Source organism: Buteo buteo, chromosome 9, assembly GCF_964188355.1.
Source record: "Buteo buteo chromosome 9, bButBut1.hap1.1, whole genome shotgun sequence".
NCBI classification, from domain to species: Eukaryota; Metazoa; Chordata; class Aves; order Accipitriformes; family Accipitridae; genus Buteo; species Buteo buteo.
Window position 1 is genome coordinate 2,707,601 of NC_134179.1, and position 12,901 is coordinate 2,720,501.

Sequence of the window (12,901 nt, forward strand, 5' to 3'; positions counted from 1 at the left end):
ATATGGAAGATAGAGACATATAGATATAGATATATACTTGCCTCAAGTACAAACTTACATGTCTGGTGCTGAAAATTTGCAAAGAAATTTTATTTTCATTATGTGCTCATGCTCTGAAAATACTACTGGAGAGTTTGGTAGATTTTCTTTGGGTATGCTCAGCCATCAGTTGGTAAGAGTAAGTTACAGAACTGTTGTCCAGAAAGAACTGAGGGAAAGAAATGCAATTCCATTCTTTTCACAGTAGTGTGACACATGTCAACATCACAAAACACCGCTGTAGTTGGCAGCCTCCGTATGCCTTCAGCAGAACCCTTGCTTTCTGGCCTCATGCTTCTGTTCACAGCCTGTCCACTCTGAGAGGAGTGCTGCTGCTGTTTCTTGGGTGGACCTTACCTCAGTGGTGGAAAAGGCCCACGTCTTTGCCAGTGCTGAACTCGTTTTTGTTTCTGTTTTTAAAGGTTGAGTGCTCCCTTTTTTCAATGAGGTTTTCAGTGCCATATAATGTTCCAGACATTAACTTTCATTCTCATCAAGGTGATACAATCTAAATAATAAGAAGTTGCTGTGTAGGAAATATGGATGCAAAACAATGCGAAATAGATGCCTTTGAATAAATTCTCTGTGTATTTAAATGAGAACCAGGTTATAGTGCTTAGTGAAGTATGTCGCTGTGATGATCTTAGAGCAATGTGAAATGAATATCGTTGTTCTCTGTGCAATGCAGTGTGTAGCTTGTGTGATGTAGTAGATGATATCGCTAATGTTTGTGTGAGAAATGACATTTCTCTTCTGTCCTTTGCCCCTCTTCTAGTGACTTCCTAGTACCGGACTACTTAAACCAGGAACAAGAAGAGACCCTCGGGCAGTATGAGCTAGGGGAGCATGGCTTTGAAAGCAACTCTTCTGTCCAAATGCCTGTCATTTCACAGGTGTCGTCAACTCAGAATTGTGAAAGCACTTTCCCCTTGGGGTCTCTGGGTGGGATGGCAGAGAAGGAAGAAGATGTGCCAGAGCAGCCAAAGACTAACGCCACTGCTGAGGCAGCCGCAGGTGACCCTCCGAAACCGGAGCTGTCATCTATTACTATTGAATAATTCATGGTTTGCTTTCATTTTTGTTCTTTGGAAAGTGCCTGTGTTTGGTCCTGTACATTTTAATTTAATTTTTTTAAACAAAAGTGGGGAGATTTTCCCTTTTTACTTTGTAAGCTACGCTTTAAACAGAAAACTGCAACAGACGTTACATTATTTTTCATGACTGAATGATCACTTCTGTGAAAATATTTAAGACTGAATGCACAAAAAGATCTTGTCAGAACATCATGGAAGCTGTGATACACTTCTAAAGAAGAACAACTGATTCAGATCACTTTAACTATTTCTTCTTCCACAGTTAGAGCAGCTCATTAAGTTTCTCTTGCTTCTGCAGACCCTCTGGTTAAGGGAAAGAAATCAGAGGAATCCTTTTTAAAATGGCAAACAAAAGGATGCATTGGAAATCATTATTGAACAGTTTTGACTAGTTTTGAGTGGATGCTTTAATCTTCTGCATAAAAAAATGACACTTCCTATCTCTGTGCCTGCTGTTTTTCAAAGCGCTTACTGTAACCCTTTTCTTGGAAATGGTAAGCATTTTTGAAACTAACAGTCACACGCTTTTTAAAAACACATTGTCCCTTTTCATCTCAGATGAATCAGTTTTGACAAACCAAGTGATGTCATGCCAGGTATTCCTACTTCTTATATTCCAGTCCTTTTAGAAACTGCTTGATCAAATAGCCTGTCCAGATTTGCCCATCTAAGGTTAGGCGTGGAAATACTACGGTCAGGAAAAGCTTAATGGTGCATAATGAATTGAGGATGACAGAAAAGTATATATCCGTGCAAGCCTGACAAATATCTCATGACTGTATCTTTCTGTAGAAGGGGAACCACGTATGAAAATGAAGGTTTTCCCAAACTGAAATTCTTAAATCACGACCAGATTGTTTGCAGTTCTGGTCACTTCCCCCTATCATATATACTGTATTTTTACTAATGTCCAAAAGCTAGCTAGAGGGAGTTTACAGATGGGAAAAAAATGAGCTCTTTTGTGCATTATTGCACATTTTTTTGTTTATACATATGCATGTATAGTTTCTGAGATTTTTATTAGTCTGTTTTGGACAAAACAAGCAATTTATTCTCTGTAGAGGCCAACTTTCTAACCCAACAGGGGGTTGTTTACAAAAAGCCTATATAGCAATGATGAATTGTTCCTGTTTCAAAACATTTTAAATCCTTGCCAACTCGGTTTATTAAAGGCCATTACTCCAGCTACATACACAGCTCAAGTAAGCAATAAATTGAAAGATTTGCAATTTCATTTTTCCATATTTAGAAAAAGTTGCAAATTTAGGGTGTGGGATTTTCAGAGCAGTGAGTCTTGTTATGCCGAGGCTTTTTGGGCTATAGTACTGCTTTGAAACCTAAATTAGGAAATATATTAGGAGGTCTGTGATTTTTCTTATTGCTTCTGAAGTTAACTCAGTGTTTGATGCCAAATGCCTGTCACCTACAGATGACATGCTGAGCGAGTAGGTATTACTTGATCTTAGTATTCCAAAGGCATGATATACTCCCTTAGTTTTGAATCTTGGGGTTTTTTAAATTGTTGTTCTCTGTCCGGATTTGTTTTATGCAAACATGAGGAGGAAATGAAACCAATGGAGAAAGGTTGCTCTTGAAGAAACAGAAGACACAAAAGTCGTATTATATTGCAAGATCAATTTGTATTCAGTTAGCTTAGGCAACTCTCATACTCTCTAGGTCTGAGTTGTTTCTACTAATAGCCAACTTTTGTAAGGAAAAAAGTTTATTGCCCTTTGGAAAGAGCTTAAAGGGTTTCAGTGACTTTTAACAATTTTTCTCTGCTGTGTTTTAGGTAAAAAACACACATTTTAGTTAAATAGAGTGAAAACAGTTGGGATTTAAGTCCTTTCCAAGTTACTGGAATGAAGTTTCTCCACCAGATCCAAAGGGTGTTTTAGAAACATGCTGCAAAGAAGTTCTCTGCTACAGTTCAGTCTTGTATGTCTACCTTTGTAAGTCTTCTTAAAAGGGCTTGAAGGACAAATTCTTTTTTTGGGATGCTGTACTGTGAATTAGTCCAGTGTCTGTTGATGGGCTGAATTTAAAGACCAGTTCTCTTCCACTTCTGATTTCTATAACTGAGAAGGCAGTGAGACAATACAATGCCTTTTGCTGAGTTTTATCCTGAATTATAGCGCTATGACACTGAACTCAAATACAGAATGTTCTTTTTTTTCTGGTAAGTGTTACTCCACTTTGCAGGTATATGAGAATCCTTTGTGATTCATGTAGTAAAAGGTACTTCACACAGAAACACATTTCCAGACTGTACAGATGTAATAATCACAGGTGATGGACATAATCTTCTGTTAGAATCTGATAGTTTTCACCCATTGGATATTTTGCTAAACAGTTTATTGGTGAGGTGATGTGCAAATACAGAATAGACGTATCTGGATATTGGATTTTCAAGACTTAAAATTTTGTGTCAGAAGGCAAACTGCTTTCTGAATACCAAAGGGGGAGGGGTGGGATTTAAAAAGACTTTGTAGCTCTAATCTGTTCTTCCTTGAAAAGGAATGAGTATCATTAACTGTTAACACCTTGGTACAAGGCAAGTCATGGGTTTCATTGTTCATTGCACTGTGTTACACATTATCTTTTCAATGCTGTGTAACATCTTAATTTAGTTCTCACTTTTCAATCTGATTCAACTGCAGGAACAATAGAGTTCTTAGAGGATTTTATTTGTTTGTTTGTTTTAGGGTTGGATTTACTTGTTAATTTTCCTGTTTGTAATTGTTTCTTGTTAATATCTCTTTTCTCCATAGAAAGTGAACACAGATTAAATACAAATATCGTTTTATTTCTCCTCCCTAACTTGTTGGAAGTGTTCAGTTCTTTGAAATGCTGGTGGTCTTCACAGGAGAGGTGTAAAAACATAGGACATCTTAAAACAATTTCTGTTGCTAATATGCTTAGATTCCAAATTGAGTGAGATAGACACCTAACTAAGCTAGATGAAACTTGCCTTAAGCTACACTTGGGATTAAACCTAAAGCATAAATTTCTTTCAATACATTATCAGAGGGGGTTTTGAACTCTGGACTGCATTTTCTTTTTTTCACTTTTTTTTCTACCACCCCTCCCCCCCCTCCCCCCCCCCAAAAAAAAACACCAACAAAAACCAAACCCATTATTTGGTATGCATTTATATTTCTGCTTGACAAGGATCACAGAATAGTTGAGATTGGAAGGGACTCTGGAGGTGATCCCTGTACTCAAAGAGGAGTCAGTGAGAACTGGTTGCTCAGTCCAGTCGGGTTTTGAATATCTGCAGAGATGGAGAGTCCCCAACTTCTCTGGGAAACCTGTTCCAGTGTTTGACCACCCTCACCATAGAGAAGGTTTTAGTATGTTTAGATGGGTTTTCTTGTATTACAGTTTGTGCCCACTGAGAAAGGTCTGGCTCTGTCTTCTTTGCCCCTTACTATCCAGTAGTTTTACCCACGGATAAGAGCCCCCTAAGCCTTCTCCAGACAAAACAGTCCAATCACTCTCAGCCTGTATGGCAGATGCTCTAGTCCCTTCATCATCTTTGTGGCCCAATTTCTTCCAAGTAGTTACACATACGACCCATTGCAGCAGTTTCTTTGTCAGAGTAGTCTCCAAATTCATTCACAGAGTGATTTATGTCTTGCTTTTGCGTATCCTTCTCCCATGTGGCACCAATCTTTGCACTCAGTGGAAAATCCTTTCCTCACCCATTTATTTTGCAAGCAGAGTGCCTTCACTACCACAGAACTAGCAAGGTTCTGCCATATGCCAGGGACCCAGATTCTCGGAGTCTGTGCAGGGTCTTTACTCCTTGCATATTGTGTAAGCAGTACGTCTGATGGGAACAATGGGAAAGGAAGGGATAGGTTTTTTTCCTGATTTAACGTGTTTTTTTGGGAGAGGGGAAAAAATTCAGAAGCTTTCTATTTCCCCACAAAGAGTGGAAGCAAAAGAAGTGATGTTTTAGCCGTGCGGGAGATTTGGCCAAGTTGTAAGGGTTTGTTTTGTTTTTTGATGCAGACACGTAGCACAACTCCCCTGGACATCCATGGGGATGCCTACACATATAGCAAATTAAGCTCCCCGTCAGAACTGCTTGACACTGTTCTTACACAACATTAAAAAAAGATGTGTGTTCCTGATGATTTGTCTGTCTTACTACAGTTTGAGTTTAGTTGTCAGGCTCGCAGATACTATGGTCAAGTCTCTCATACTGAGAGATTAGTAGACTAGGTTATTGAAAATGGTTCTGGGTTCATATGTATCTTGAGTCTAAAAGGTGTGAATTTAAACTTTTTTAAAAAGTAATAGCTGCCAATGCAGTAAAATATATTTTATAAGACTATGATCCCTATACGTCCCTTACGGGATAAAATTTTATTGTTTTTAAGCTATGGTTCAAAGTTTTGATATGAGGGCTTCAGTCGCTTCTTGGTTGCTGGCTTTCCCCTCCAGCCCCAGGATGTAAGAGCACTGAGACTATTGCTGGTCTCACTCTGAGACGAACCATGAAGCATTTTATATGCAAATAGAACGGGAGCTTTGTGCACCCTGCAGGGATGGAGAAAATGCAGATGTAGGAGCACCTGTTGCTCCTACATCCATTGCAACTTCCACACCATCAGAATATGGAAAATAGCTAATTTTCATTCAGATTGATTAAGTTCAAGTTTTGCTTACAAGGTGAAACCCAGTTTTGGAGGGTTCTCATCTTCAATTATAGACATAATAAATTCCATAGCATCTTGATGACAGATAAGAGGGTTCAAGGCCAGATGGTGCCTCAGCCACATCAGAGGTGCCTAATAAATAGTCGGTTCAAAGTATTTGAGGAAATGTACCATGAAAAACAAATGTGAATTTTTTTAATGCAACAGTACTTACTGCTCTGGGTTTTTGTTAACTCAATGTGTGCTATCACAGTAATTCAGTGTCCCACAGGTCTCAACTACAAATCTGGTTGCACTGAAAAAAAAAGCTGAATCAGTTTCTGGTGCTGCCAGCCTGTGTGGCAACTGTACCTACAGTCTTCCTGAGGGTTGCTGAAGTCCCCAGAGGAGTGATTTTGTTTAACCATACGTTTAGCTGATGCATGCTTTTGATATTCTGACTTATAGCCCTGGCTACAAAAAGTTCTTGGACAGCTTCTTTGCCCTGTTCCTGCAGTGCCTTCACTCTAGGTGCTGCCCTATGGTGAAACCCCGAAGAGGGAAAAGAGTAAGCTGGAGGAAAAAATGTGAATTAAATTATTGTTGGGCTTCTTTGTGCATTTTAGTAACAGTGAAACCCCCTTAACTGTGCCAGTCTCCGGTCACCAGCCGTATATCCAGTTGTCATCTCATCCACAGTACAGCTTCTCTTGTTGATGCTGGCCACAGCTAGATTACTTGGCATGTTTATTGACTTAACAGAATTGTTTTTTGGTTTTGGTTTTGTTTTTTAATGTATACGATGTTTAAATACACTTCACATTTTATATAATACTATCTGGCTATTAGTATTTTTCAGGAACCATAGTTCTTGGTGGCTATATATATTTTTGTGACTTTTTTTGTAAACTAAGTGCCGTTTCAACGTTACAATCATTTTTAGAGTTATTGTAATCAATGTGAATATCATGTTTTTTCAAATCTGTTCTGAGCCTGTAGTGTTTGCTTTGTGATCATATGTGTAATGTATATATTCTGTATAGTTACATTGTACTGAAATACTAGCTTGTTTGATATAAGAAAAGTATGTATTGGGTACCTTTTTGCTAGCCTGGTTGTTTAATCTTTAAAAAAAAAATGTTCTAAAATACAAAAAAAAAATCTTCAAACTGGTCCCATTATAGGTGAAAATTAAGGGGGGAGAAAAACTAGTTTTGAGTGTCTTTGGATAGAAACATGAAGCTAAGATTTTTCATTAAAATATTAATGTTTTATGGAGTATATCTTTGCTTTGTGTCGTTATTTAACTATACCAGAGTTTGTCTTATAGTACAAAAGACTAGCTTTGACCTTGTGTAAGAAGAGCTACATTCTCTTATAACTTTTGCTTATAATTAGCCTCAAAATAGTTGACTGTGAGGACAAGTTACTGATGCTGAAGCTGTCATTGAGAGGAAGGTAGATTAAAACAAAATAAGCATTAATAAATGATTGGAGAAGTTACATGAGTAAAGAGTATTAAGAATAAAGTACACATTTCTGTTTAGTTTTCCATTGTGTATTACATTTCCTTTTGTTAATGTTCTCTTTTAGGCTGTATTCTGCAAAAGCGGTGGGGCCAGCTTTTGAACGGGGTTTTATTGATGGAAAGCCAGCCAAGAATGATCCTAATCAAATTAGTCAAAGCAGAAGATCTTTAAAAAGGACAGTAGACAGAGTCATCGTGATCGCAGCTGTGCGCTTCAAAATTGTCATGAAACAGCCTAGAGTCATGGGACTTAAAATACACCTCAGTTGTTTCTGGCAACCCTTGCAATTAAATTAATTTGCCTCCTACAGACCCACCTGTCTGACCAAGCTGGAATGCTGGCTGGATCAACACATAGCTAGGGCACAGGTAGGAAAATGGAAGTTTTGTAACTGCTTGGCTGAAATGATTATAACTCTACCCAGTAGCCTATATGAATAACAAGCAGGCTGGCATGATGAATACACTAGCAGTCCAGTTGTGTTCAGCATCTGACACGGGAGTAAAAACAAAAATGGAAGAGCATTCCATGGTGCAGAGTAAGCAGCCACAATTATCCTTGGATTGGGGGGGGGGTGTGTGTAAGAGTTTCTAAATCCTGAGTTCTCATTTTCCTGAGCACCTTGTGTAGGGACAGAAGTATTTTATCAAAAGCATAATTAGAAGAGGGAAGATACGTGGTGAAGGCTTTAGAGAGAATGAAGTTTGAGATGTAAAGGCTTTGACTCTGTTGGTCTCCCGTAAAAGCAGGAATTTTGCTGCTTTGAAGACAGACTGAGCCAGTTAGGAGTATGCAGTGATGCTTAGCAGACCATTACAAATCTAAAGCCTGTATGACTGTATATGAACATATACTATCATAAAGCTAAGTCAAGACTGCTAAAATGCATACCTTTGATAGATATCGAGGTTCAGACTTGTGACTTGAGTGGATTTTTTCCAAAGCACAACCGTGTGTTTTAAGTTCAGTATGAAACATCTTTTAGACATCCTTAACGAAGCAAGTGTACACTATTGAAGTTTTTCTGTGGCTTCCTTATAGCGTTTAAGCATTTTATTCCTGACAGTAATGAACTACTATTTCTTCTGCACAGAGGAGAGCAGCTGAGACGAGATTGAACTCATAGCTACTGAGAATGTAGTAGAGCAGGGAACAGGGTTCTCCCAGGGCTTACTGCACCATTCCTACATATGTGATATCCTGGTGAAAATGAAGCTGCTAAGAGAAACCTGGCTTGGATTATGTATAAAGCGCTTTTCACAAGCTGCTTTTGCGTACTGCATCTCCAGAGTACCGAGCGTAACTGTCATCACCATTCTTAGAGCAGAGATTGCTGTAAGACCATGAGCAAGCAGAGCAGAGGTAAGTGTGTACATGTTAGAGCCTTGGTTACAGCTCGGAGACATGTGGTTTTCAGTTATTCTGATTTTGGGGATCTGTTAAAGCTTTTTTCAGAGGAGACATGTGCTTTTGGATAGCAGATTATACACTTGTTGATAGTAGCCCTGGTTTTCTTCGTTGCCTTTCACAGATCCTTTAGAAATAGGCCACAGACACCCAGAGTGAAAACCGGGTGTTTGAAAACCACTCTAAACGCTTGAGTTAATTGCCTTTGATCATGAGTTGCCTTTCTCTCAGTCACAAGGTCTCCCAGTGAAGATTAGAGAGCAACTCATGGGGCATCTATTTCTGTATCTCACTTGAACCTTTACCTCTAATTGTTGAAACTTGAACTCTTCTATCCAAATTTTGAAGTTTATGACCTCAATGTAAGAGAGGTGCTTTGCTCAACTGTATGTTCTTTTGGGTGACTGTGCCACTATCACCGACTCTTAGACATCTCCCCTGTTTCTAATATAACTGATTGGATTTATGTGGGGGTATCTTTGAGAATACATCCACTGCATCTGGCTAAACTGCATTCCCAGTCTTCCCTATGCCTGCATCAAGCTAGATGCTCAGGCCCTGTGTTTTGTAATACTCACATCATTTAGAAGGTAGCAATTTTTTCTCACAAAGTACTGCTTGTTCTCCTGTACATGCAGGCATGTGCGCACACACAATCTGTATGCGCTCATTCAGAAGGAATTTTGAACAACGACCATACAAAAACATCGATTGACCAACTTTTTCCCTGCTGCTTCCCTGCAGAAACAGCTGGTATTACTGTCTTTTTCTTGGTTAATTCTCACCAGATGAAACAGGTTACTAGCTTAAACCTCCAGCAAGAACCTTGCTTCGCTCTTCTGTTAGCCCTTACAAGCTTGAGTTTGGAGTGAAAAGGAGAGGCATGGTTTCCTGCAATCCTGTGCTCATCTCTAAACAAGCTTCTCCTCCACAGGGAGGCAGGACTTACGGTCAAGATATTAATTGGAAGGAAGCAGATATATTTTGTGGTCTTGAGAGGGGTTTTTTTTGGAGCGGGGGCATGTTGGTGGTACTTCATTATATTTTTCTCTTTAGGTTTTTCTACGCATGGATTCTGACATTTTCCAGACTATTTCCCAGAAAAAACAATGTCAGCTACAGATTGCTGTGAAGTATGAAGGAACATCGAATAAGTATGGACAGTATTCATTTACACCAAACCAAAATACAGTCCTTAATTATTTGTTGGCGTAAAGCATTTGTGTCTGCAGTGCAGACAAACCACCAAAAAAACTGCAGTGCTTTCAAACTACCTTGGGCCCAAGATAGCTTTGAGTATGTCCCTGGCATTCATGCCTCTAGAAAGACAGAAAACTAATGGTAAAATGGATCATCTGAATTCTTTGGAGGCAGGGGAGAAGTCTCCCAGGTGAGTAGACCTCTGAGTCAGGGGGGATTAACCAGAAGTGTTGGGAGAGGAGCAAGGAAACCATGATGTGTTTGTGGGCTGGTAGAGGAGGTTAATCTCAATTCCAGGATCATTTTTGTGTGTGTAAGTGAAGAAGACATTTTGACACACACAGAAGGAGAAGTGATCCCTCAGGGTTTGATACTACATCACTGAAGGGTAAGAGTCCATGGGCTTCAGAAGAGCAAAGTAAATTACAATCCCAGTCTACTTAAGCATTTAAATAGTCTGCTTTTCCAGAAATGTGTTTAAATCACTCCTTAAAAGCTTACCCATTTTGGGAACTTTACTTCTGCCAGTTGCTTCTCTGACTCAGCACAGTGTATTTTATAGCCTGTGTATTAATGGGGTGCACAGAACTGGTTTGCTAGAGTTATGTGCATAAACAGACCCTTGCACTGCGTAAAACAAAACTGGGTAGAAAAGACACCAAAGCATAGGACTAATAGGCAACAGAGCTCAGAAAACCAAAACGTCTCTCCAGGGTAGGACTTCATCTTCCCACAGTTTAAACAAGAAAAATAACAAAAACCCTAACAAAACCTTTTATATAACTTCAGTGTTGCAGTGATCAGTTTCAGGGTTGACGTGACACCAATTATAAACAACAGTTATGCAACTGCCTCGTTGATTGAATTGAAATTAATACAGAGAAAGAAAGAGCCAAGCAAAAAGAAATGGCTTTGGGTTGGCTTAAGTAAATTAAAAAATGCTCACATCAGCTTCTTTTTAAAAAGTGAGCCCAAGCCCAGGGTGAAAAATGTCCTTGAAGAACAGACAAAGTGAGTTGCTCTTAAAAATTCTATTTGTGTTAAGAGGCAGAATTTTATCTTCTAAGGCTTACAGCTCCTTTCTTTTTTTTTATCTGACAGTGAGGTAGTTCAATATTTTAATTTTTTTCAAGTTCCTTTTACTTTAAAACTTTTTTTTAAAAAAAACTGTATGCTTTTAAATGTTAAAAGCATATTGTATCATTGGATTTTGTGATTCCGGTGTCACCTATTCACACCATCTGAGGAGAAGGCCCACGTACATGTGTGTGCATACACATTATTTCCTCCGCTCACCATCTGGCAGGCATTCAGATGTTTTTGAGTGGAACTGAAGGCAACGTGGCTGCTGCGTATTGCACGGGCAGTGTCTGGCATCTCAGAAAGGAATGCTTCCTTAGAGCGAATACCATTTGGTAGCGCTTGAATTCATGTAAAGAAAACTCAGGGAAATTCTTAGTCTAGCTGGCGGTACTGGCAAAGCCTGAGTCCTGCCTGTATTGTACAGGTGTTGTGCCCAACTCATTTTCAGTGATTTGTCTGATAGAGGCAGGATGCAATTGCTGTTCAATACCATTAATGGTTTTGCACGGACATGAGCTAACCTCCTGGAATTAATTTGCTATTGTGAGGTAGGTGTATAAAACAATGCCAAGGTGGATCTCTCATCAAAGAAATACTGTGGCTTTTCTGTTTCTCCAGAATTTCTCCTGTTGATTCGGGGAGTGATGCATCCAGGAAGAGATGGGCAACAGGAATTAAAGCCGTTGTTTCTTTGCTGCTCCTCACCTTTTCCACCCAGGGTGGTAGGAAGCAGAGGAGCCTTGAGCTTTTTGATTCCAGTGGGGGAGAAGGAAGCCGATTTTGGAGGCTCCTACACAAGATGGGTTTGCTACACATCCCACTGACGTGTGCTAGTGTGAGTCATCCAGGGAATTCACTACCCTGTATGCCACAGGATCAGTGAGCAAAGCGCCAAAAAAACCCTGCAGAATATAGCACGCTCACTATTTGTACACACGTGCTCAGCTATGATGACCTTTTGTGCTGGATTCCCTGCCAGGCTTGCCACAAGCAGGCGTTGGACAAGTGGCTTCATCACCAGTAGCCTTGTTGTTGAGGAAAAAAAGCTGATCTCAAAGCTACCTACCTTAGCTGTTGAGTTTCCAAAGGCCACTGGCTTACACTTGTCTTTCCTGGGCCAGTAATTCCGTGTTGCATATTACCCTTGGCGTGCTGTTAGGTGACATGAAGAGTGTGGTCTGTGTAGCCATCTTGTTGTCCTTGCTTGCCTTTCATGCTTTCTTCCTTCCGTCTGTTGCTGTGGATTCTGAGAGGGCAAGGAAAAAGTGAAAGCTTGCATGGCTTCTGACATGTCTCCAAGCCAGAAATAAAGCACTGGGAGGTTAAATTTTATGTTTTGCTTAGCCTTCCCCTCTGAAGACATGAAAAGAATTATAGGAGCTTGATCTATAGCGTGGCTAGGCAGCTGTGATGGGTGCTTTATTAAAGTCTATAGCAATCAAGCTAACACAAACCAGAACCTTTCCCTGTAGCTTTATGTAACCCTTTAAAAAGTGATGGATGTTTTGCAGCAGGAGTGGGGGGAAATCGGTAGGTTAGGTCAAACTGCACAACACGATAACCAGAACAATTAATAGCACTTAATGTGAAATAGCAAGCTCTTGGCTCCTTGAATATTGTATAGTTTATAATCCAGGACTGATTGCCTTTAAAGTACGGCTCTCATTAAAAGAGTGGCTATAGAGCCCTCAGTACAATAAAGCTTTTCCATGGAGATGATCCTTTTCTCTGTCTGTGATGTCTTAAGTAGCTTTTTGCTACTGGTTTTGCCCTTTTTTGAGCCCTATAGGAGCAATGCAGCTTTGGGGGAGGGAACTGGATTCCTTTCTTTCGAGAACTGGCAGCTGAACTGTTAGCTGAACTCTGGTGGCAACGGTGCCTTTTCCCCATCAGTTGCCATTTG

General features: G+C 39.8%; 1 protein-coding gene and 1 long non-coding RNA gene across 7 annotated transcripts in view; both read left to right on the plus strand.

The window, feature by feature from the left end:
- ZBTB44 (zinc finger and BTB domain containing 44) overlaps window positions 1-7,060 on the plus strand; it is a 41,897-nt gene extending 34,837 nt beyond the window's left edge. For 4 of the 5 annotated variants that reach the window (XM_075034881.1, XM_075034882.1, XM_075034879.1 and 1 more), the window contains exon 6: window positions 815-7,060. In XM_075034881.1, the coding sequence (XP_074890982.1) occupies window positions 815-1,097 (283 nt within the window). In that variant the 3' untranslated portion in view covers window positions 1,098-7,060. The remainder of the gene's footprint in view (window positions 1-814) is intronic. The other variant, XM_075034883.1, reaches the window with a different exon arrangement.
- A 337-nt stretch (window positions 7,061-7,397) lies between these two features.
- Window positions 7,398-12,620, plus strand: LOC142034153 (uncharacterized). 2 transcript variants are annotated; one of them, XR_012651494.1, is made up of 4 exons: window positions 7,398-7,676; window positions 8,402-8,670; window positions 9,772-10,105; window positions 11,617-12,620. It is a non-coding gene; the product is annotated as an uncharacterized LOC142034153 (long non-coding RNA). The 2 variants fall into 2 exon arrangements; XR_012651495.1 differs by having other exon boundaries at window positions 9,772-9,869.
- Window positions 12,621-12,901: the final 281 nt, after the last annotated feature.